This window comes from Dendropsophus ebraccatus, chromosome 6, assembly GCF_027789765.1.
Source record: "Dendropsophus ebraccatus isolate aDenEbr1 chromosome 6, aDenEbr1.pat, whole genome shotgun sequence".
Classification (NCBI taxonomy): Eukaryota; Metazoa; Chordata; class Amphibia; order Anura; family Hylidae; genus Dendropsophus; species Dendropsophus ebraccatus.
In genome coordinates, this window is record NC_091459.1 from 122,879,079 (window position 1) to 122,900,829 (window position 21,751).

General features: G+C 42.6%; 1 protein-coding gene across 1 annotated transcript in view; it reads left to right on the forward strand.

The window, feature by feature from the left end:
• The window catches only part of BLK (BLK proto-oncogene, Src family tyrosine kinase), a 39,464-nt gene that overhangs the window by 2,507 nt on the left and 15,206 nt on the right, over positions 1-21,751 (forward strand). The window contains exons 2-7 of the mRNA XM_069973991.1: positions 13,260-13,362; positions 15,328-15,382; positions 15,723-15,816; positions 18,005-18,106; positions 18,536-18,639; positions 20,934-21,083. Of these exons, the coding sequence (XP_069830092.1) occupies positions 13,261-13,362; positions 15,328-15,382; positions 15,723-15,816; positions 18,005-18,106; positions 18,536-18,639; positions 20,934-21,083 (607 nt within the window). The 5' untranslated portion in view covers position 13,260. The remainder of the gene's footprint in view (positions 1-13,259; positions 13,363-15,327; positions 15,383-15,722; positions 15,817-18,004; positions 18,107-18,535; positions 18,640-20,933; positions 21,084-21,751) is intronic.

Sequence of the window (21,751 nt, forward strand, 5' to 3'; positions counted from 1 at the left end):
TATCAGGACCCCCGCAGTCACACTGCAGGGATCCCGATCGGTAAGTGACAGAAGCTGCTTCTGTCACTTACACTTAAACGCCTCGATTGCGCTGCGATTGCAGCATTTAAGGGGTTAATGACTGGCTGCATCGCGATTGGTGCAGCCTGTCATTATACTAATTATACTGTCAAATACTAATTGAAATACCCCTTTAATAGTGATCGCTGAGCTCAGGGAGACCAGTGACAAAAAATCTAATGGATTACTCACTGAAGAGTCTCCATTGATACATTACCCCCTATAAATTTAAATATGCAAAAGAGGGGTCTGTGGAGCCTCAGTTACAGGTCTCAAAACACAAGAATAGCCAGATATCTCTCCAGGGGAGGAAAGCCTATTGCTCCCAGTGGGGAGATCACCGAACCACCCTGATACATAGCCCCTTAATTGCCACTCTGTTGCGAGTATTGGAAAATAAATAGGGAAATACCAGGGTGGCCCCTTTTGCGTCAAAGTCTAACTCTGTGGCGAGTATTGCGACATGACAAGGGTTTACCAAGGCAGGCATCCATCCATCCACAGACAGCTGTTTCGGGGTAGTTTCCCCTCGTCAGTGTGGAGTAGGATTCTGGCTAACAGGGGCAATAAAAATAGACCAACAAAACATAGCAATCCCTGAGCTCAGGGAGACCAGCAACAAAAAAATCAAATGGAGTACTCACTGAATAGTCTCCTTTGATACATTGCCCCCTATAAATTTAAATATGCAAAAGAGGGGTCTGTGGAACCTCAGTTACGAGTCTCAAAACACAGGAATAGCCAGATATCTCTCCAGGGGAGAAAAGCCTATTGCCAAGGGGGTGACTCCCAGTGGGGAGAAACATATATTCTTTATTTGTTATAACTCATTATACACAAATATCAAAAAGAACAAACAAAAAAGCTGGACGAAAAACATCTAAAAACACTCAATAAAGCCCAAAAGGGGCACAATAAACACAGAAGTGGACAAAATAAGCTCACTTCCAAACCAGAGAGCTACTCCTATGCTGTTCTAGGGTCAAAATGCAGGTGACATGTGTTAAATAATTATTCAAGACATATATTACACATCCTCAAATGCCTTCTATAAAGTGCACATGCAAAAAAGATTTATACACCCATGATTCCTACAAAGTACAGAATACCATGCTTGAGTGCAAAAAAATCATATTTTGGTGGGTGCACCCATTTTTTGTTTACTCTATTCTTGAGTGTATATTGGTGACTTTTTAGTAAACAGAGGTGGCATCCCATGATTTGAATATTGCATAAGTTTAGCTCCCTGATTATGTGGTTTTCGTCCCAGTGGGGAGATCACCAAACCACCCTGATACGTAGCCCCTTAAGTCCCACTCGGTTGCGAGTTTTGGAACATAAATATGGAAATACCAGGAAGGCCCCTTTTGCATCAAAGTCTAACTCTGTGACGAGTATTGCGACATGACAAGGGTTTACCAAGGCAGGCATCCATCCACATACAGCTGTTTCGGGGTAGTGGCCCCTCGTCAGTGTGGAGTAGGATTCTGGCTAACAGGGGCAATGAAAAATAGAGCTATGTATGTTTTATGGTACTATTATGTTTACACTATAATATGTATGTTCATATGGTGATGGTGAGACTCTTTATAATATATGATATTTTGCCTATATGTTCATGAGCTATTCTCCATTTTCCTTCATACCCAAAACAAGTCTAAAAATGTGATCATTGTGCAGGATTAGATAGTTGTCCCTTCCTCTTCCCAAATTGTCAATGTTTTGCCCCAAATAGCATTCCTTGTCATTTTAAAATTTGGAAATTTCCTTTAGTTTTATTAATGTGGTCTATTTTTGGGTAGGTGGGTTGGTTTCCGATGCGCATGAGAAAATGAAATGTCAAAACTGAGGTTATTCCATGGGGCGTATTATTTTCTGTAATGTGAAAATATGATAATATCTATCATACCGAGAAACAAATCACGTATGCCACTCGTCTTACGCAACATATGTAAGTGATGTACATCCTACCGGTGTGGGAGGCGATTATTAGGTGTGCTCCCCACCATTATAGATAGAATAGTTGTACTAGAACTTTGTATGGCCACACAGTTCTCTCTATGACCATAGAGATGAGTGCAGGGAAGGGATAGATCGGACTGTGCAGCTGTAACTGTATGACTCCACGGTTCTCTCTATGATCATAGAGATGAGTGCGGGAAGGGGATAGAGAGGACTGTGCAGCTGTAACTGTATGACCAAATATTTCTCTCTATGATCATAGAGATGAGTGCGGGAAGGGGATAGAGAGGACTGTGCAGCTGTAACTGTATGACCAAAAATTTCTCTCTATAATCATAGAGATGAGTGCAGGGAGGGGATAGAGAAGACTGTGCAGCTGCAATTGTGATTGAGATATATGCTCAGCTCTTCCTGCTCTATAATATGATGCTGATAAATTACATGGCATTTTCATGATGACAGGTTCTCATTAAAAGTACTTTCCATGACCTTAGGATAGGTGATCAGGATCAGATGGGTGGTATCAGCTGGAGTGAATCAGAGTTAAGCTGCAGTAACACAGTGTGGCCACTACAAAATGTACAAAGCTACACATTCATGGTGCTGACACTGATGAAACTGACGAGATTGGAGCAATTTCTGAGGTCAATGTGTGGTTCTCAGCCAGTAGTGTTGATGTTTGTCGTGACACCAGCATTGTAACAGTACACAGGTGTGATGTTGGTACCTGTTTTGTTCCCAGTTTATGTCCCCAAATGGTCGTTAATCTCTGGGCTTGTTGCATGTTCCTTGGGCACTTGTCACGGCAAACTGGGGTGGTAGTAGACCCACCAGGGATGTCGGTAGCGCCACCCACAGAGAAGGGGAAAAAAATAACCCAAGGTAAACAGTGGTGTGTGTGGGTGCAGGTGCGGATATAAGAGACAGAGTCCTGTGCGTCTAGTACAAAAATAGAACATAAAACATACAACATAAATATAGAACATTTACTGAACGGAATTGCCAGGGAACAGTACCCTCAATACAGATACTCGTACTCAAGTATAAACTGACCGTCCTTTGCCCCCTAGTAGCATAGAACCCGTCCTAGACAGGTAGCACGAGCCCCAGTCATCAGTTTTCTGGGTGTAGCAGACTTCCAATGTCTTGCGCTGCACAGTAGGATACCTAGACCTTTACTTATGGTAGCTTTGTCCTACTGGGGTCAATTCCTCTTGCTTTAAGGAGAATGCCCTGAACTCTTTAGAGTGGTTCCTGGGGAGGGCTAGGAGGGCTAGAGTGATCCTAAGTGGCTTCTCTCCCCTTAAGATAGGTTAGCATTGCATAGCTGTAGTAACTGCTTGTACAAAAAAAGTCTTTCTAGGAGCTAGCCTCTCACACATCTATCCCCTCTGGAAACTAGACTGAGACTCCTTTCTGGTCTTTGTCAGGGGTCCTGGCCAGAGCCAGGCCCTGGCTTAACTTCAGCAGGAACTGGTTTTATGTGTCCTCTATCACTGGAAACTAGTCTAAGACTGCACTCACTTCCTCCACCAGGTTAACTCCTCCTACAGGGGCTATATCTAAACCCTCCTGTGAGTGGTAGGGCTAAGTGTGTGTGAGAGTGTGTGTGGCATCTATATGTCAAACGGTCCAAAAAAAAAAAAAAAAAAAAAACGATCTGGGAACATAGCCCTACAGTTTCTTAAAGAGGATGTACCATCAGGTACATCCTCTGTAATCTTACCCATGGAAGCCGGTGTCACCGTCACGGGGAAGCCGGTGCCGCGGTCCGTTTTTTTGAACCACAGCCTGGTTCCTGTGTACGACGCCATTCAATGCTGGTGCTGAAGCACAGGAGGCGGGCCGGCCCGCCCCCAGTGGGAGGGAATTCCCTTCCCTCTATGACGCAGCTCCATTGATTCTAAGGGAGCTACGTCATAGAAGGGAGGGAATTCCCGATCTATCCGTGGGTCAAATTAAAGAGGATGTACCTGATGGTACATCCTCTTTAAAGAGACATACACAGAATTTATTGGTTTAATTTTATGGCTGTGAAAATCTGAAAACAGTTATTTTTTAGGCTGCAGATTTAACTGTAGACCCTCCCCACCATGCAAAAAATATAGCCAAAAGCACTAAATAAAACTGTGCATATAAGATTTTTAAAAATGCCTGTAAAGTAACTACTCTCAAAAATGGTAAAGTGATGCAGGAACTTACAACTAAAACTTATCACTAGTGTTTATTCATCTCTTAACTTTCCTTGCTTGCATGTCCTAAAAACTGATCTCTAGTTTTATTTTAGCTGTCAAAGAGGTGATTAAAAAAAGGCAAGAAAACATCCTATCTGATGCAGAAGACTGACTGACTAATGAGCTCTCCTCAGGGTCCATTTACACATTTTGATATTTAAAATAACGTCCGTTTTTGCCGCAATTTAACTGACTGCAACGGCAATGCACTTAAGTCAATGGGAAGACGGACATCCAATGGACACAATGTATTGAATAACGGACGTTTTTACCCTGGAGTCAAAATAATGAACATGAGCATTTTTATTAGTTGTGCACACACAGTTTTTCTTTTTCCACCGTTCTTTCTTCATTTTTACTATTAAATTCAATGGACTTTTCAGTTAAGCTGCACCCAAAGGCCAATTAGTAATTCCAAACTAGAATAATGTACAGCCAGGCTATGCCTCAAAATAAAAGACGTGTGAACATAGCCTTTAAATGACTGACATCAGTGTGATTACTGTCGGTCATTAGCGGTGAGTGCTAGATTAACCCCCTCCCACATCAGTCAGTACATTGATGCGGGAGGGGGGTGACCCCGCTCTGAACCACCCTGATCCCTGGTGCTGTGTGTAGCCCGGGAATGCAGCTATTAGCGGGCGCAGTCCAATCGCCGTGCCCGCTAATTATACATTTAAATGCAGCTGCCAAGGCTATGTTCACACAACGTCAAAAATGGAGAAAAAAAACGTCCGATTTCGCTATTTAAAAAAACGTCAGTTTTTGCAGCAATTTAACTGACTTCAATGCAATTGCATTGAAGTCAATGGGAAGACAGACGTCCTATGCACACAATGCATTGAAAAACGGATGTTTTTGCTGCGGACGTCAAAATAATGAACATGAACATTATTTTCGGACGTTTTTTGCAAATAGCAGACGTTTTGTATTAGTTGTTCACACACAGTTCTTCTTTTGTCACCGTTCTTTCTCCGTTTTTACTATTAAATTTACTATTAAATTCAATGGATTTTTCAATTAAGCCACAACCAAAGGCCAATTAGTAATCCCAAACTAAAATAATGTGAAAACACCCGTCATTGCATTAAGGGGATGCCAGGCTTCAAAAAACGTCCGTTATTTTAGACTCAAAATAACGGACGTAATTTTAAATGGAGCTGAAAAAAAACGTTGTGTGAACATAGCCTAAAACAGCAATGATCTGATCTCTATGGGAGATCACTGCAGTAATACTGAAAGTCCCCCAGGGGTACTAAAAGTTAAGGTATATTGTTAAAAAAAAACAAGTGTTTTTATTAATAAAAAAATCCCCTTTTCCCATTTTATAAATAAAATAAAATAAATAAATAAACAAATATATTTGGTATTGCCGCTTGCGTAATTGCCCGAACTATTAAATTATTACATTCCGGATCTTGCACGGTAAACAGTGTAAGCGCAAAAACCTGCCAAAGTGCTAAATTGTGCATTTTGTCACATCAAATCCAGAAAAATTGTAAAAAAGGGATCAAAAAGTAGCATTAACGCAAGTAAGGTACCGATAGAAAGTACACATGGCGCAAAAAATGACACCTCACACAGCCCACTTTTCGAAAGGTTTTCATTTTAAAAAAAGCTGTCAGATAAAATAAAAAAGTCACATAAATTACATATCGTTGTAATCGTACCGACTTGAGGAACATATAAAACATGTAAGTTTTACTATAGAAAGACTGGCGTAAATACTAAACCCCCCCAAAATGAAAACAAATTCCTTTTTTTTTTTTTTATTTCACTGCACAAATATTTTTTTCTGGTTTGGCACCGTACTCTATGAAAAATTAAGTCTACCATTGTAAAGTACAATTAGTGGCGCAAAAAATAAAGGCTCATGTGGGTCTGTAGGTGAAAAAATTCAAACCACAAAAACAAAAATTAGCCCAGTCCTAAAGGGAATAAGATAGCAGCTGAAAGTCTCAGGGTACATTACATGCTTGGTAATGATACATGTAAAGTGCCACCTCCCATTCCCATCATCCTTGGCACATTATGCAGAGGCACCATATGGCGGCACATGGTGTGCCACTCTCTGTGCTTCCATACCGGCTCCATATGCTTGGACAGCCATTGCTGGAAGGCCGGATCCCCGACCTCCATTGAGTCCTCAATGTTTGATTTGCCTCTTGTTATTATCCGCTATTTGCATATCTAGAGCATCGGCAGAACCTGCGGCCACTTGAAAGCGTAACCAGCGCAGCAAAAATAGATTGGCTTCCTGTCCACAACGTTTATCAGGAAATGTGACATGAAATGGCTGTAAATAGAGCAGCCTGATGTGTGTGACTGGGCTCCATGCCTTACATGCTATAGGCTTCTGGGTATATCACATGTTATCTTTAGCAATGTTGCTGAGATATTCATCGCCATGAAAACCTTATAATAATGATAGCAAATATAACATCCAGATATCAGGCATGGCCTCCTAGATTTCAGGTGGGAGAGAGCCGTTATGGTGCCCACTATGGTGTCTAAGCTCTAAATCTTCATGGAGCATCCTATGTATCAGCTGGATGCTCCTGGTATTATATAGCTCCCCACCAGAAGAGCATTCATGTACAAGGAAGATCAGGATGAACACAGTTAAAGGGGTTGGCCACTTTATAGTGAAATTATTTTGTGTACAGTATTAGGCTATGTTTACACAGCGTAAAAGTACGGCCGTACGCATAGCTACACTGCATGTTCTTCTATAGGATGGCCGACATGGAGGAGCATGTGACCATGCCCCGCCCCCAGTGTCAAGCTCAGTGGTGGACACTGGGGGCGGGGCATGGTCACATGCTCCTCCATGTGAATGGAGAGAGTTGTAATACCACACACAACCTGAGGACAGGGGTGGTGCTGTTTTTGGAAGAAAGCTGTGCTTTTTCTAAACAATTTTAGCTGCCATCTTCTTTTAACATTTTAAATTATGTTACTAACTATTATGCCCTACTGATCCACATGCATGTAAACAGTTTCAGTATAGTGATGAAGGTGATGAATCACATTTTCATTGTCTGTACAGTGTGGTGCCATACAAAGAACTGTACAGGTAATAGCTTTATGCTGCCACCTCATCATCACAGCAACTAATAAAAGAGAAAGAGAGATATTGTGCAGCTACATCCCCCTCCTCTCCCCCAAGTCCGTGCCTCTTTAATGTATAATTTGTATTGGGGGGACTGTGTTGGCTATAGCAGAGGGAGCAGACCCTGTTTACACATATTACAAGGCTCAATAAAATTTTACAGACTGAAAGTACACATATAGCATTTAGTTAGGAGATTAGGGAACGAGCCCCTACAGGATGACAATAAAGATGATGAAGAGCTCTGTGGTCAGACCGTTCTCATGCTGATCTTATAGATAAATAGCTTAAATATAGTCACATAGCAAGTACAACCACATAAACCGTGTAGAGAAGTGTAAAGCGTCATGTTGAAGCTTCCAGAGAGAACTGGAATTAACCCCTTCCTAGGCAGATAAGCCATAGATAAATGTGGTATCCCACCACGGGTGTTTTTGTCTCCTGTGCACCTCTCAAAAAGCTTCTTGATGGGTTAATGTTTTATATATACCATGTGTTCTGTGCCAACCTATAGGAGGGGCTTTCTCTTCTTCTACCTATCCCTGCTCTCAACACACATTCACCCCTGTAGGTGGAGTTAGTTAGCTCCGTGTTGAGGGAAGTGAGCAGTGCAGTCTAGTCTAAGACAAGACTATGTTCAGATGCAGCTAGAGACAACCAGTTCTTTTACTACTATACTACTTTATCTACTATGCAGTGCTAAACACTAAAAAGTGAGAGGAGTGCAGGACCACCCTAACCCACGCTGTGAACCAGTATAAAAGGTGCAGGGCAGTATCCTGAAACACAAGAGGAACTAGCCTGGATAGGACAAAGCTACCAAGGAAGGTCTACGTATCCTATATCGCAGTGCAGGTAACTGGGACACACCCAGGAACTTAGCTTCACCCAGAAAACACGACTGGGGCTTGTATCACCCTAATAGGAAGGGTAACTCGACACTGTAGGGCAGAAGGTGGTCAGACTAAAGTCTAAACACAGGTACAAGTAAACATCTTACTCAACAGTACCTCTTACAGTACATTGCTACATTGGATCAGGGCTCCTTTAACCAACTCTTCTCATCTCCTCTACTCTCAACTCTTCAAGCACCGCTACAACTACCTCTCTACTACTCTATTTCTTTAACCCCTTAGCGACCCATGACGTATCTGATACGTCATGGTGCCGCGGGGGGTGTTCAGAGCGGGGTCTCGCCGGGACCCCGCTCTGAACGGTGCTGATCCCGGCTGACACGTGCAGCCGGGCAGTGCCTCTGTTAGCCGACGCGGGTCCCGTTGCCACGCCGGCTAATTAAGCACTTCAATGCAGCTGTCAAACCTGACAGCTGCATTGAAGTGCTTTATGCACACTATCCCTGGTGTCTAGTGGGTCGGATCTCCGGGAGATCCGTTCTTCTGCCCGTGCCGGGCCTCAGCGTCGGAATGACGCTGATCCCGGCTCAGCAATAGATTGCTATGGCCTGCAGCAGGCCATAGCAATCTATGACCGATCTCATGGATCTTTTCTGTGTATATACACAGCATTGGTCTCTATGAGAGATCAGTGCTATGTATATACAAGTCCCCCAGGGGGGCTTCTAGTCCATGTAAAAAAAAAAGTAAAAAAGTGTTTTTATTAATAAAAAATCCCCTCCCCTAATAAAAGTCCAAATCACCCCCCTTTTCCCATTTTATAAATATAAACAAATAAATAAACAAATAAATAAACATATTTAGTATCGCCGCACACGTAATCGCCTGAACTATTAATTAATCACATTCCTGATCTTGCACGGTAAACGGCGTCAGCGCAAAAAAATTCCAAAGTGCAAAATTGCGCATTTTTGGTCGCATCAAATCCAGAAAAAATGTAATAAAAAGTGATCAAAAAGTCATATATGCGCAATCAAGGTACCGATAGAAAGAACGCATCATGGCGCAAAAACTGACACCTCACACAGCCCCATAGACCAAAGGATAAAAGCGCTATAAGCCTGGGAATGGAGCGATTTTAAGGAACGTATATTTGTTAACAACGGTTTGAATTTTTTACAGGCCATCAGATACAATATAAGTTATACATGTTATATATCATAGTAATCGTAACGACTTGAGGAACATGCATAACAAGTCAGTTTTACCATGGGACGAACGGCGTAAATGCAAAACTCCCCGAAATCAAAACAAATTAGTTTTTTTTTCAATTTGACAGCGCAAATGATTTTTTTCCAGTTTCGCAGCATATGTTATGGAAAAATAATGCCTGTCATTACAAAGTACAATTGGTTTCGCAAAAAATAAGTGCTCATATACGTCTCTAGGTGAAAAAATGCAAGCGCTGTTGACTTTTAAACTTAAAATGGAATAAGCAAAAGCGCAAAAACGAAAATTGGCTTTGACCTTAAGGGGTTAAGCACCTCCTCAAGCACAAACGAGTTAAGCACTAACGTTATGTGAAGATTTGTCTATCCTGCTGAAGTGTGTTGTACTACTAAAAGACTTTACAGTAAAGTTGTTCTATAACCGTACACCTTGGGTTATTTTTCCCCGTTCTGTGGGTGGCGGTACTGATAGTCCGGGTGGATCAATTTCCACTCAGGACTACCGTGACAAGAACCTAAGGGACCCAAACAAGCCTGGCAGGTCACCGACCATTTGGGGATCACAGCCAGCCACAACACAAAGCAGGTATGAACATCACACCTGTGGACTGGACAAGTACTGGCGTCACAACAATACCATCTTTGGCTGAGCTGTCACAACAACACCTATACCTGTACCTCACCACATAAACAGTGCTGGTTGTTAAAGGGGTTTAAAGAAAAGGGATTTGCATAGTAGCTCTCCTACACCCCTATATCAAGGTAGAGAGGAAAATATTAACCATTTGGTGACTAGATGATCGACCTCTCTGCATGTAGCCAGCTCCCTGCTCTGTATAATGAGGGTCAATAACCCTAAAACAGCTGTATACAAATGGGTAACCTCTCCTTCTGGGGGAGGGAGGGGGGGGGGCTCTGGCTTGGCTTGTATCCCCAGTCATGTTCTTCTTCTTCCCAGAATTCCCAGTGGAAATGGCCTGCAGGCCTCCACCTTTATAACGTTCTCCTCAAGGGGAATTAATATAGCTTTTGTCCGTGTGTGTGTATACATATATATATATTATGTATATACAGTATATATATATATATATATATATATATATATTTATTTTTTTTTATATTGAGTGACAGCAGTAAGGGATGACATCGGCTCCTCCGCTCCGCTGCTGGTCTTGGGAACTACAGGGGTGCTTATATCTCTAGTATTGCTGCACGCAGATACTCAGCCTCCCCTTATGGCTCCCCTTATGGCTTCCCTTATAATGCATGTTAGTATAAAATTAGGGACATTAGGGAAGCTGTCTGTGACTGTAGTTGTGTCCTACCACGGGTGTTACTATTGGTTACACCCTTCGGTTGTCAGCAGGGAACCCTCAGCATTCCGCTCATCCCAGGTAACAAGGTCTGGGCCTTGTGTCACCCTCTAGTACGGGTCCCCCAAATCTAGTGGTCATAAGGTGGTGTGAAGACTAACAAGTCAATACACGGGCACAAGTATTCTCTTCTTCTTCTAAGTATTCTTTTATCTCATCCTCCAACCTCCCAGCAGAGGACAGTACTACTTGGGTTGGGACTCTCACGACATCCTCCTTTCTGCTACTCTGCTTCTTTGTTTCACTTTACACGCTACTGAATCAGCAGGACTGTACTCTATACTACATTCCTATCGCAGATTTGGTTGCTGTATTGTCAAGTATTTGTCTACAAGTATTAGCAAGTGTATTATCAAGTGCTTTATCAAGAGAAACATCTACTGTCAAGGCACAACCGTATAACCTGCTGCACGCACATACTTTCCTAGTAAAAACAGGCTTATTTATGATAAAGACATAGTATACACTGCAACCTTGGGACATTTCCCCTTTCGGTGGGTGGCAGTCCCGACAGTCCGGGAGGGTCACTACACCACTCTGGCCATCTGTGATTACACTAACCCAAGGGACCCCATAGCAGCCCGGCAGGACACTGTCCACAGGGGAAAAGGGTACAACTGGCCTTCTAATATAAAAACAGGTGTGCCACCACATCTGTGTGCCCCACTGGCACTGGGGTCACGAAGTGACATTTTAAGGTCCAGCTGTATCTCGGCCAACCACCACCAAATTGGCGTCACACAGTGCCATCTAGCAAGTGACCGGCCAATCCTCCGACACAACATCACGGGTGCATACACCACAGTTGCAGAGTGTAGCAGAGCAAGCAGCGATTGACAGTTAACCTAACTCTCTCTTCTAGTTTGTGCGCCTGCAATGCTACTGACAGCTCCCCCCCCCCCCCCCCGGTAGTAATTTCTAGTCTAATACTAACATATAATGTATAGACATCAGGGGAGTCTGCAACGTAAGTGACACAAACAGCTCCCCCCAGTGTAGTGTCTAGTCTAATACTAACATGTAATATATACACATCGGGGGAGGCTGCAGCGCTAGTTACCCAGACAGATCCACCCAGAGTAATGTCTAGTCTAATACTAACGTGTACTGTATAGATAGCCAGGGAGGCTGCAGCGCTAGTGACACACAGCTCCTCCAGTGTAATGTCTATTTTAACACTTACATGTAATATATAGACATCAGGGGAGTCTGCAGTGCTAGTGACACAGACAGCTCCCCCCAGTGTAATGTCTAGTCTAATACTAACATGTAATATGTAGATATCGGGGGAGACTGCAGCACTAGTGACACAAAAAGCTCCCCCCAGTGTAATGTCTATTCTAAAACTAACATATAATATATAGACATTAGTCGAGGCTGCAGCGCTAGTGACACAGACAGCTCCTCCAATGTAATATCTATTCTAGTACTAACATGTAATATAAAGACATCAGGGAGGCTGCAGCGCTAGTGACACAGACAGCTCCTCCAATGTAATATCTGTTTTAATACTAACATGTAATATAAAGACATCAGGGAGGCTGCAGCGCTAGTGACACAGACAGCTCCCCCCAGTGTAATGTCTATTCTGATACAAACATGTAATATATAGACATCAGGGGTAGCATGCAGCGCTAGTGACACAGACAGCATCCCCAATGTAATGTCTATTCTAATGGTAACATGTAATATACTAACTATAAAATACTAACATTTATTATATAGACATCAGGGGAGGCTCAGGCCCTACTGACTTCAGTAAGGAATACTCCAAACAGAATAAAATATGCATAAAACATGCATTTTTTTCATATTTGTGCACATCCACCCTATAGACAGAAAAATAAAAAGTTATAGATGTCAGGATATGATGTCAAAAAGCAGATAAAACTGTACACTAAATCTGGTTTCACCATAATCACAATACAGAATACAGCTAGTATATAATAGTGAAAAAAACAACCCCAGAGATAAATACTGCAATGACCTTCATCACCCCCCATACTGAAAGGAACTTGATGAAAAGTTTTCACTTTGACCGCTAAGCTTTATAATAGACTAACACTTCCTGTTGTGTCGAGATGACTTCTCACTTGGCTGTCTCACTAGCATCACAGCCAGGATTACAATGACAGGTGACACCTATAAATAGATAACACAGGATACGCCACTCACTATAGGTGATAGTCCTGAAAGAAGTGGTGTAATCTTTCCAGTCTCTCTGCTGCCACCTCTGTCCATGTCAGGAACTGTCCAGAGCAGGAGAGGTTTTCTATGGGAATTTGCTCCTGCTGTGGACAGTTCCTGACATGGACAGAGGTGGCAGCAGAGAGCACTGTGTCAGACTCAATGACTTTCTGACACCAGTTGATTAGAAATCTATTTCTTTTCTTCATTTATAGCCTAACATGATGGTTTGTTTCTGTTGCTTCTAGGATGGGGGTGATTGGCAGTAAGAAGCTTCCTTGGAAGAAGGATGAGCATTATAACCTGAATTCTCCTGCTGGTCAGTTTTTCAAGCCCTCTCATCCACCAATAGTAAGTCATATATGTAGATGTTCTGGGTATTTATGCAGTGTCCCACTGGGATTTCTGTGGGGCATGTGGTTGGGTGTCCAGCCAGTGCCTCATTTTATATGTTTGTATATAATATACTGTAAGTGCATTTTATCGAGCGTGGCTGTGAGCGGAAGGATTAACATACATGCACAAATTTAGCTGAGAACCATCTTAAACCATCTTTGAACCAGACTCTCTACTGAGAGGAAGTTAGCAGTGGTCTGGTATACAGTATGGAGGTGAGAGGAGCACACTAGTCTATCTCCCTGTGAGATTAAGGGCCCTATTGCATGGGGGGAGTATCATGTGAATTATCGTTTTATCGTTCAAATTTAAACGATAATAGTTTTGTGTAAATGCAGGCGACGATCAAAAGACCAATGAGAAATCGTTGATCATTTGTCTGGTGCTGATACCAAAATCATTGTTAATCGATCACTAATCGTTCAGTGTCATTCCACATCGTTCCATCATTTGCTGGGATCAGATGGAGTAAGCGATCGTAGTTACGATCATAACTAGCTATGATCATTCTGTGTAATATGGAGAACGATTTCAGGTTAACGGGATAAACCATCTTGTTTGCGATCGTCTATCGTTAATTGTTCAAAATCACTTAATCTAATATGACACTAAAGGTCCTATTACAAGAATTGATTATCGACCATACTTACCCCTTTACTGACCATTCCGGCCAATAATCGCTTGCTGTAATAGGGCTTGATAAGGTCACGATTAGCTGTCTTGCACAATGTCGGCTGATCGTGATCTTTCAACATGCTGAAACAAAATGATCAGTGCAGCGACGGTCTCCATGTAATAGGAGCGTTGGCAGCAGACCGCCGCTCTCCTCTCTCCAAAGATCGTCCAGACAGCCCCTCCGCAGCAGCACCCCCTCTGCCCCCACCCCCACACACGCTCGCTGTTGATGCATGAAATAGCACAAAAAGCAAGCAGGGAACATCTGCCCATGTAATAGGGCCTTAAGTCAAGTATCCAGAATAGCTTGGGGCAATACTAGCTTATTGTCCTGCCCTGGGGTCGCACCTGAGAGCAGAGAAAAGTGAAGGAGAAATCAGGCTTCACAAGGGCCCCATAGCAAGACACCATGGCAAGGATCCCATAGCAAGACACTACAGCAAGGATCCCATAGAAAGACACTACAGCAAGGATCCCATAGCAAGACACTATAGCAAGGGTCCCATAGCAAGACACTACAGCAAGGATCCCATAGCAAGACACTACAGCAAGGATCCCATAGCAAGACACTACAGCAAAGATCCCATAGCAAGACACTACAGCAAGGATCCCATAGCAAGACACTACAGCAAGGATCCCATAGCAAGACACTACAGCAAAGATCCCATAGAAAGACACTACAGCAAAGATCCCATAGAAAGACACTACAGCAAAGATCCCATAGAAAGACACTACAGCAAGGATCCCATAGAAAGACACTACAGCAAGGATCCCATAGCAAGACACTATAGCAAGGGTCCCATAGCAAGACACTACAGCAAAGATCCCATAGCAAGACACTACAGCAAGGATCCCATAGCAAGACACTACAGCTAAGATCCCATAGCAAGACACTACAGCAAGGATCCCATAGAAAGACACTACAGCTAAGATCCCATAGCAAGACACTACAGCAAGGATCCCATAGAAAGACACTACAGCTAAGATCCCATAGCAAGACACTACAGCAAGGATCCCATAGCAAGACACTACAGCTAGGGTCCCATAGAAAGACACTACAGCAAGACACTATAGCGAGGATCCCATAGCAAGGTACTGTGACGTCAGCCCAAACTACAAACTCTCTAGACCTGAAGCCCATTGTTGGGAACTGCAGCTCAGACAGAACTAGGCACCTAGAATCTAACAGGAATAGTGTTCACCAGGTTTATACATGACGCTCAGATTATCTTATCCTGATTCCAGGTTCCAGCTACACGACCGCAGGATATTACCAGACAATACAAAATATCTGGGAAAGGTGAGAAGAGCTTCATATACTCATAGGGATTCTAGTTATATATCTATATAGTGGAAATGTTTATGCTGTTTCTTTGAGCACATAGGGAGAGTATCAAAGGGGTGTAAAGTAGACCTGGCTCAGTTACCCCTAGCAACCAATCAGATTCCACATTATACATTCCTCACTGATTCCTTGGAAAATAAAAGGTGGAATCTGGTTGCTAGGGGTAACTGGGCCAATTCTTCTTTACACCAGTTTAATAAATCTCCCCCATACTTCACATATTAAGAACACGGTAAGCTTCCCCCTTGACAGAGAATATTGAATTGCTCGGCTGACATCTTTCTTTTGTGCACAGAAAAGAAATTTGTTGCTGCGTTATATGATTACACTGCTATAAATAATGGAGATCTGGAACTACAGAAGGGAGAGAGGCTGGAGCTCCTGTGCGAGTAAGTAATGGCTATCTGTACTACCCTCACACCATTGAAGGGTCAGCTGTCGGTATAGGGTGAATGGGGGTCTCCTCAGACTCCACAGATGATGTCGGAGGGGATAGGGATTGATCATGATGGCTTTTCACTGCCCGACCCTTATGTTCCAGCTGACCCTTCTCCACAGGGAACCTATAAATGTTTGGTTATGCCGAACATTCACGTGTATGAGGAGACTGTTATTGAAGGGTTATAGAGACCTTTAGACCTGTATAAGTATCCAATGTACTAAAAATATCTTCAAGAGTCCAGGGGCGGATTAACTTTACCATAGGCCCCGGGCTGTTCACCAAGCCTGGGCCCCCCTCCCCACTGTAACTATGGCGGCACTAGCCTGGTGTTCATAGTACAGTATAGATAATGTCATGATGTCCTGATTTGTACAAAATTGCCATAAAAAAACTGTGATTTTTTGCAAATCATGGCGGAAGTGTAGAGAGAAAGTACACCACTGAAAGTATAAGTCTTTTTGGGTGGTCATGGGCCCCCCAGGAGCTCAGGGCCCCGGGCTGCCACCCAAAACGCCCCTATTATAATCCACTACTGTTCAAGACTTTATTCCATAAACAGTACATTGAGCGACGTTACGACCCACAAGGGGTCTTCTTTAGAGACTGGCACAAAAAAGGCTACAGTACTGAGCCCCAAGTTACTGTACTGTTATAAAGGTTCCCGTATTCTCCATATTATCTACCCGACTGGTTTCCTTTAAGTGTAAGGCTATGTGCACACTACGTAAAAGTACTTTGAACGGGGTGGAACACTGCCTATTCTTCTATGGGATCCCGGCCAGAGCCATATGGCGCGGCAAAGAACTGTAAATTGCGGCCGCAGAAAGGCCTGTCAGTTCACACAATGAAGCAAGCAGCTCCAGCCGCTTGCTTCATTGTGGGCTGTGTGAAGTTCTGATGCGGGCGCGCTGATGCACCCGCATCAGAACACTGCGGCCGGAAAGATCATCCGGCCAGTACTTAAAGGGACACTGTCACCCCCTATTTGCATTGTGACTGCTCTCCACAGGTGTAAAGGGTAAATGTAACAGATTTCATTACTTATTTTATATTATACCTCATGGTGCTTGGATTGGTATATGTGGGCGGGGCCTTGCGCCCTATGTGCCACATCGCTCAGCCCTTAGCACCACTTAGCCCCACCCCAACCGTGCCAATCTATGGGGTGGGGCCTAGAGCTTTAGGCTGGCCCTTCCAATGGCTGTTAAGGGGGTGGGGCCTAGTCTGTGATGACGTCATAGATGGGGTGGGGCTAAGTTGCACTAGGGGCGGAGCGATGTGGCACGTAGGGCCTGAGGCCCCCGCCCACATATACCAATCCACAGGTGATAAAAATGACTTTTTACCAGAACAAGCACCATGAGGTATAATATAAAATAAGTAAAGAAAGCTGTAACATTTACCCTTTACACCTGTGGAGAGCAGTCAAAATGCAAATAGGGGGTGACAGTGTCACTTTAAGTACCGGCCAGAATGATCTTTGCAGAGACCGACCGTTCTGTAACCCAGCCGGGTCGGTCTCTCACATAGTGTGCACATAGCCTAAGAATGTATCACCCTCGATTATTTTTACTGGTCAGATACTGGAGCGTGTGTTTTTTTTAATTATTTATTTTTTTTACTGGTCAGAAACTGGAACGTGTGTTTTTTTTCCTATTTTTTATTTTTATCACTGATCAAATACTGGAGCGTGTGTTTTTTTAATTTTTTTTTTATTACTGATCAGATACTGGAACGTGTGGTTTTTTTCTAATCTTTTTTATTTTCAGATTATAATTTTTTTATGATCACGTTTGGTACATCATTTAGGCACAGCCATCTTGCCTTTGCTATTTTAACAGCATTCAGTGATATGCTTTACAGGAAACCCCATGAACCCTAGGCTACGATAGACAGGACCTGTCCCAAACATCACTAAAAGTTCTTAAAAACTATTTTCACTATAAAAACAATAGGTCATTTTCCAGTTACACGTTCCCTTTAAATGTACTTATTTAAAATTCTAAATAAAGTAAGCATTTTTTTTTCATTTTTTTATTTTTACAAATGCATTGACAACTGTATATAGAGTGTATAGGGTAAATTAAAGTAACGTGTGAGATAAATGCATTTTCTTAAATATATTTGCGGCCCAGATCTAGTGGAGATTGGTGGTTGGCAAAGTCTGAACGGACCGGCAAAGAAGGCTACGTCCCCAGCAACTTTGTGACACCTGTACAAACCTTAGAAATGGAAAAGTGAGTAAAAATATCAATTTGATGTATTTGTGTGTGTGTGTGTGTTTATTTATATATATTTATTTCTTTTTTAATAAAATTTTATTCAATTTTAATTTGATGTAATTTTTTGAATTCTGAAATTCCATTATATGAAACTGTAACATAATAGATAATAACTTAGTGGAGTGGAGAGCGGTTAAAAGATACAAGAGAGTCTCTAGCTCTGGAGGGCCTGTCCTGTCCTCCATTACATAGATAATCTATTGAAGTGAATGTGCACTGTGTAATTCTTCATTTCCCCAGCGGTGGCACTGTTGGGAAACCATTTACTGTCAGTTTACAAATTACGGCTGATCACTGGGGGGCATATGGTGATAAGTAGGGATTGTGGTACATGGTCTGTGCCTTAGGAATTTTGTGGTAATTTGTTGAACTTTTTTTTTTAAGGTTCTTTTTCAATAACATCACTCGTAAAGATGCAGAAAGGCAGCTCTTAGCTCCAGAAAACATCCCCGGGACCTTCCTTATCCGTGAGAGCGAAACAAGTCTAGGTATGGTCACATGACTTCCACAACTATTATTATTATTTAAAATGATGGTGATTTTATTATTATTATTATTATTATTATTTACCTTATTACTATTGTTACTTTTTTACAGGATTATGATTATTGTTGTTTTTAGTATAACAATACTGGTTTATTATAATTAAAGATTAGCAAACCTCGAGCATGCTTGGGCTCGTCGGATTACCGGTGGCTGAATCGGGTGCAGCCCTATGGCTGTATCCATGCTTTTCCTGACTCCCTAGGGCTACTTCCAACTGTTCCAGCCACCAGTAATCAAATGCTGAATGCTCAGGTTCCAACGAACCCAAGCATGCTCAAGGGTTGCTCAACTTTTGTTAGAATATAACAATATTGTTATGCTAAAAACAACAACAATGATAATAAGCCTGTAAAAAAGTAACAGGAATAATAAAATGGTAATAAATCATAATAATATTAATAATAATAATCACAATCATTTTAAATAATAACAGTAAAATTAGATAATAAACTAAAATATAGAAATGTAAATTATTAATAATTAAATAATTACATAATAATAGGAGTAATAATATACAATGATGATCATTTCTGTTATTGGAATTATTATCACATTATTTGTGTTATGTTAAAGGGCTATTCTGGTAAAAAAATATATATATAATTTTTTTTTTTTAAATAAAAATACATTTATGTCTGATTTTTTTTTTTATTTTCTAATCACAGCTGTAAGTGCTATACGATGTTATTTCCTGAGGAAAGGCATGCCTCGGCCTTGTATCATTAGTAACAATCTGTGGCCGACACCACACGAGGTGCAGAGCTACAGTAGAGACTCTAGTTACCCACCCATGCCACACGCTCCCCACCCAAATATCACAGCACTGCTGGGTTTCGGTTTAGTAAAGTTTTGAGCAAAAACTTACAGAGTTAAACTAATAATTTGGTCTCAGAACCCCCATTTTTAATACCCTAAGTGGACTTAATAGAGGGCATCCCTTATTATGGACATCTATTAGTCAGACAGAGAAAGGTTATAAAAACCATCTGTGGCTCTGGAGGACCATGAATTACTTGACAGTCCATTGATTTTGATTTGGAAATGTGTAATTCTTTGTTTTTCCTGTGGGGGCACTGCAGGGAGATGGAACTCTTACTGCCAGTTTTCCACAGCTAATCGATGGTAGTTCCAGCAGTGGATAAACCAGGGTCGTAGCTAGGATTCATGGGACCCCATAGCAAAAAACTGTATGGAGCCCCATGAATCCTGTACACTCTACCAACCCACCAGCAGCTTTGCCGGGTTGGGGAGGGTGCTGGTGTGGGCTGGAAGCTGTCCGGTGTGCTGGTGTGAGCAGTCCTATAGCTGCAGACCACGCTTCGCCATGTCGGGCCCCCCTGCTGCACGGGCTAGTTTTAATGCCTAGGTGGGAATTTTTCTACCTACTGGGAACTTCTACCTAATGGGAGGAATATCTATCTACAGGGGGCAATCTACCTAATGGGAAGGACTCTCTATCTACAGGGGGCAATCTACCTAATGGGAAGGACTATCTACCTACAGGGGGGAAGCTACCTAATGGGGAGGACTATCTACCTACAGGGGGAAGTTACCTAATGGGAAGGACTATCTACCTAATGGGGAGGACTATCTACCTACTGGGGGGAAGCTACTAAAGGGGAGGACTATCTACCTAAAGGGGGAAGCTACCTAATGGGGAGGACTATCTACATACAGGGGGAAGCTACCTAATGGGGAGAGCTATGTACCTACAGGGGGAAATTACCTAATGGGAAGGACTATCTACCTAATGGGGAGGACTATCAACCTACTGGGGGGAAGCTACCTAAAGGGGAGGACTACCTACCTACAGGGTGAAGCTACCTAATGGGGAGGACTATCTACCTACAGGGGGAAGCTACCTAATGGGGAGGACTATCTACCTACAGGGGGAAGCTACGTAAAGGGGAGGATTATCTACCTACAGGGGGAAGCTACCTACTGGGAAGGAATGTCCACCAACAGGGGAAGGCTAGCTAATGGGAGGGGGCTTATCTATCTACTGAAGCTATTACCTTATGGAGGATAATTTCCTTTCACTGGGGACCTACCTCACATGGATCACCACCTCCCCCATGCTGTATTCATTTTCACTGCATGGTGTGGGTTTTAATCCATGTGAGACTCTGAACCCCCTATCATGTATACATTTTATGTGCTGCAAATCATGTTATACTTATCCAGACAGCACCATGTCTACCATTTAATGAGATACGTTTGCACTGTTTTCCACCAGGCACCTATTCACTTTCTGTTCGCGACAAAGATCCAACAAGAGGAGATCTAATCAAACACTATAAGATCAGGATGCTGGACAATGGCGGATATTACATCTCTCCGGCCCTCACATTCTCCTCACTACAGGAACTTGTCAAACATTACTCCAGTGAGTGCACATAATATCATATGGATATGTACATAATGTGTATTGCACATTATATATAATTTTATAAATCTATTAAACGTTTGTTCACATTGAATTCAATTGAATTGAAAATCTAAAGTTTAGATGCTAGGCTGATACATTTACCCGCACTGAAACATGGGGCGAGATGTAGAGAGATTTGATTGGATGGGATCTTGCTGTACTGTTCATTTGCCACACACAAGGTGATTCCCCCCCCCCCTCTTACTGGGGATCATGGGATTCATAACATCTAGACCACCACCAATCAAACTTTTGTCTTTGTACCATACACTTAAAGGGAAACTATCAGCAGGTTAGACAAAGCTAACCTGTTGATAGCTGCCTTCCTCCTTCGGTGCTTTTCCCGTGTAGATAGTAGTTGAATTCATGGCCCGAAGCACCGTTAGGAGCACTGCCCCACCCCTATCGTGCTAAATCCATTGATTATCATTAGAATTAGCTTGCGTGATGGGGTGGGGCAGTGCTCCTAACGGTGCACCGGATTCAACTACTAACTGCACAAGAACAGCGCCAAAGAGGAAGGTAGGTCACATACCTTCCTCCTCGCCACCCCGTGCGCATTAGGGGGCTTTGAGTAGGTTAGATTCCTCTAACCTGCTGCTTGTTCCCCTTTAAGCATTTTTAAG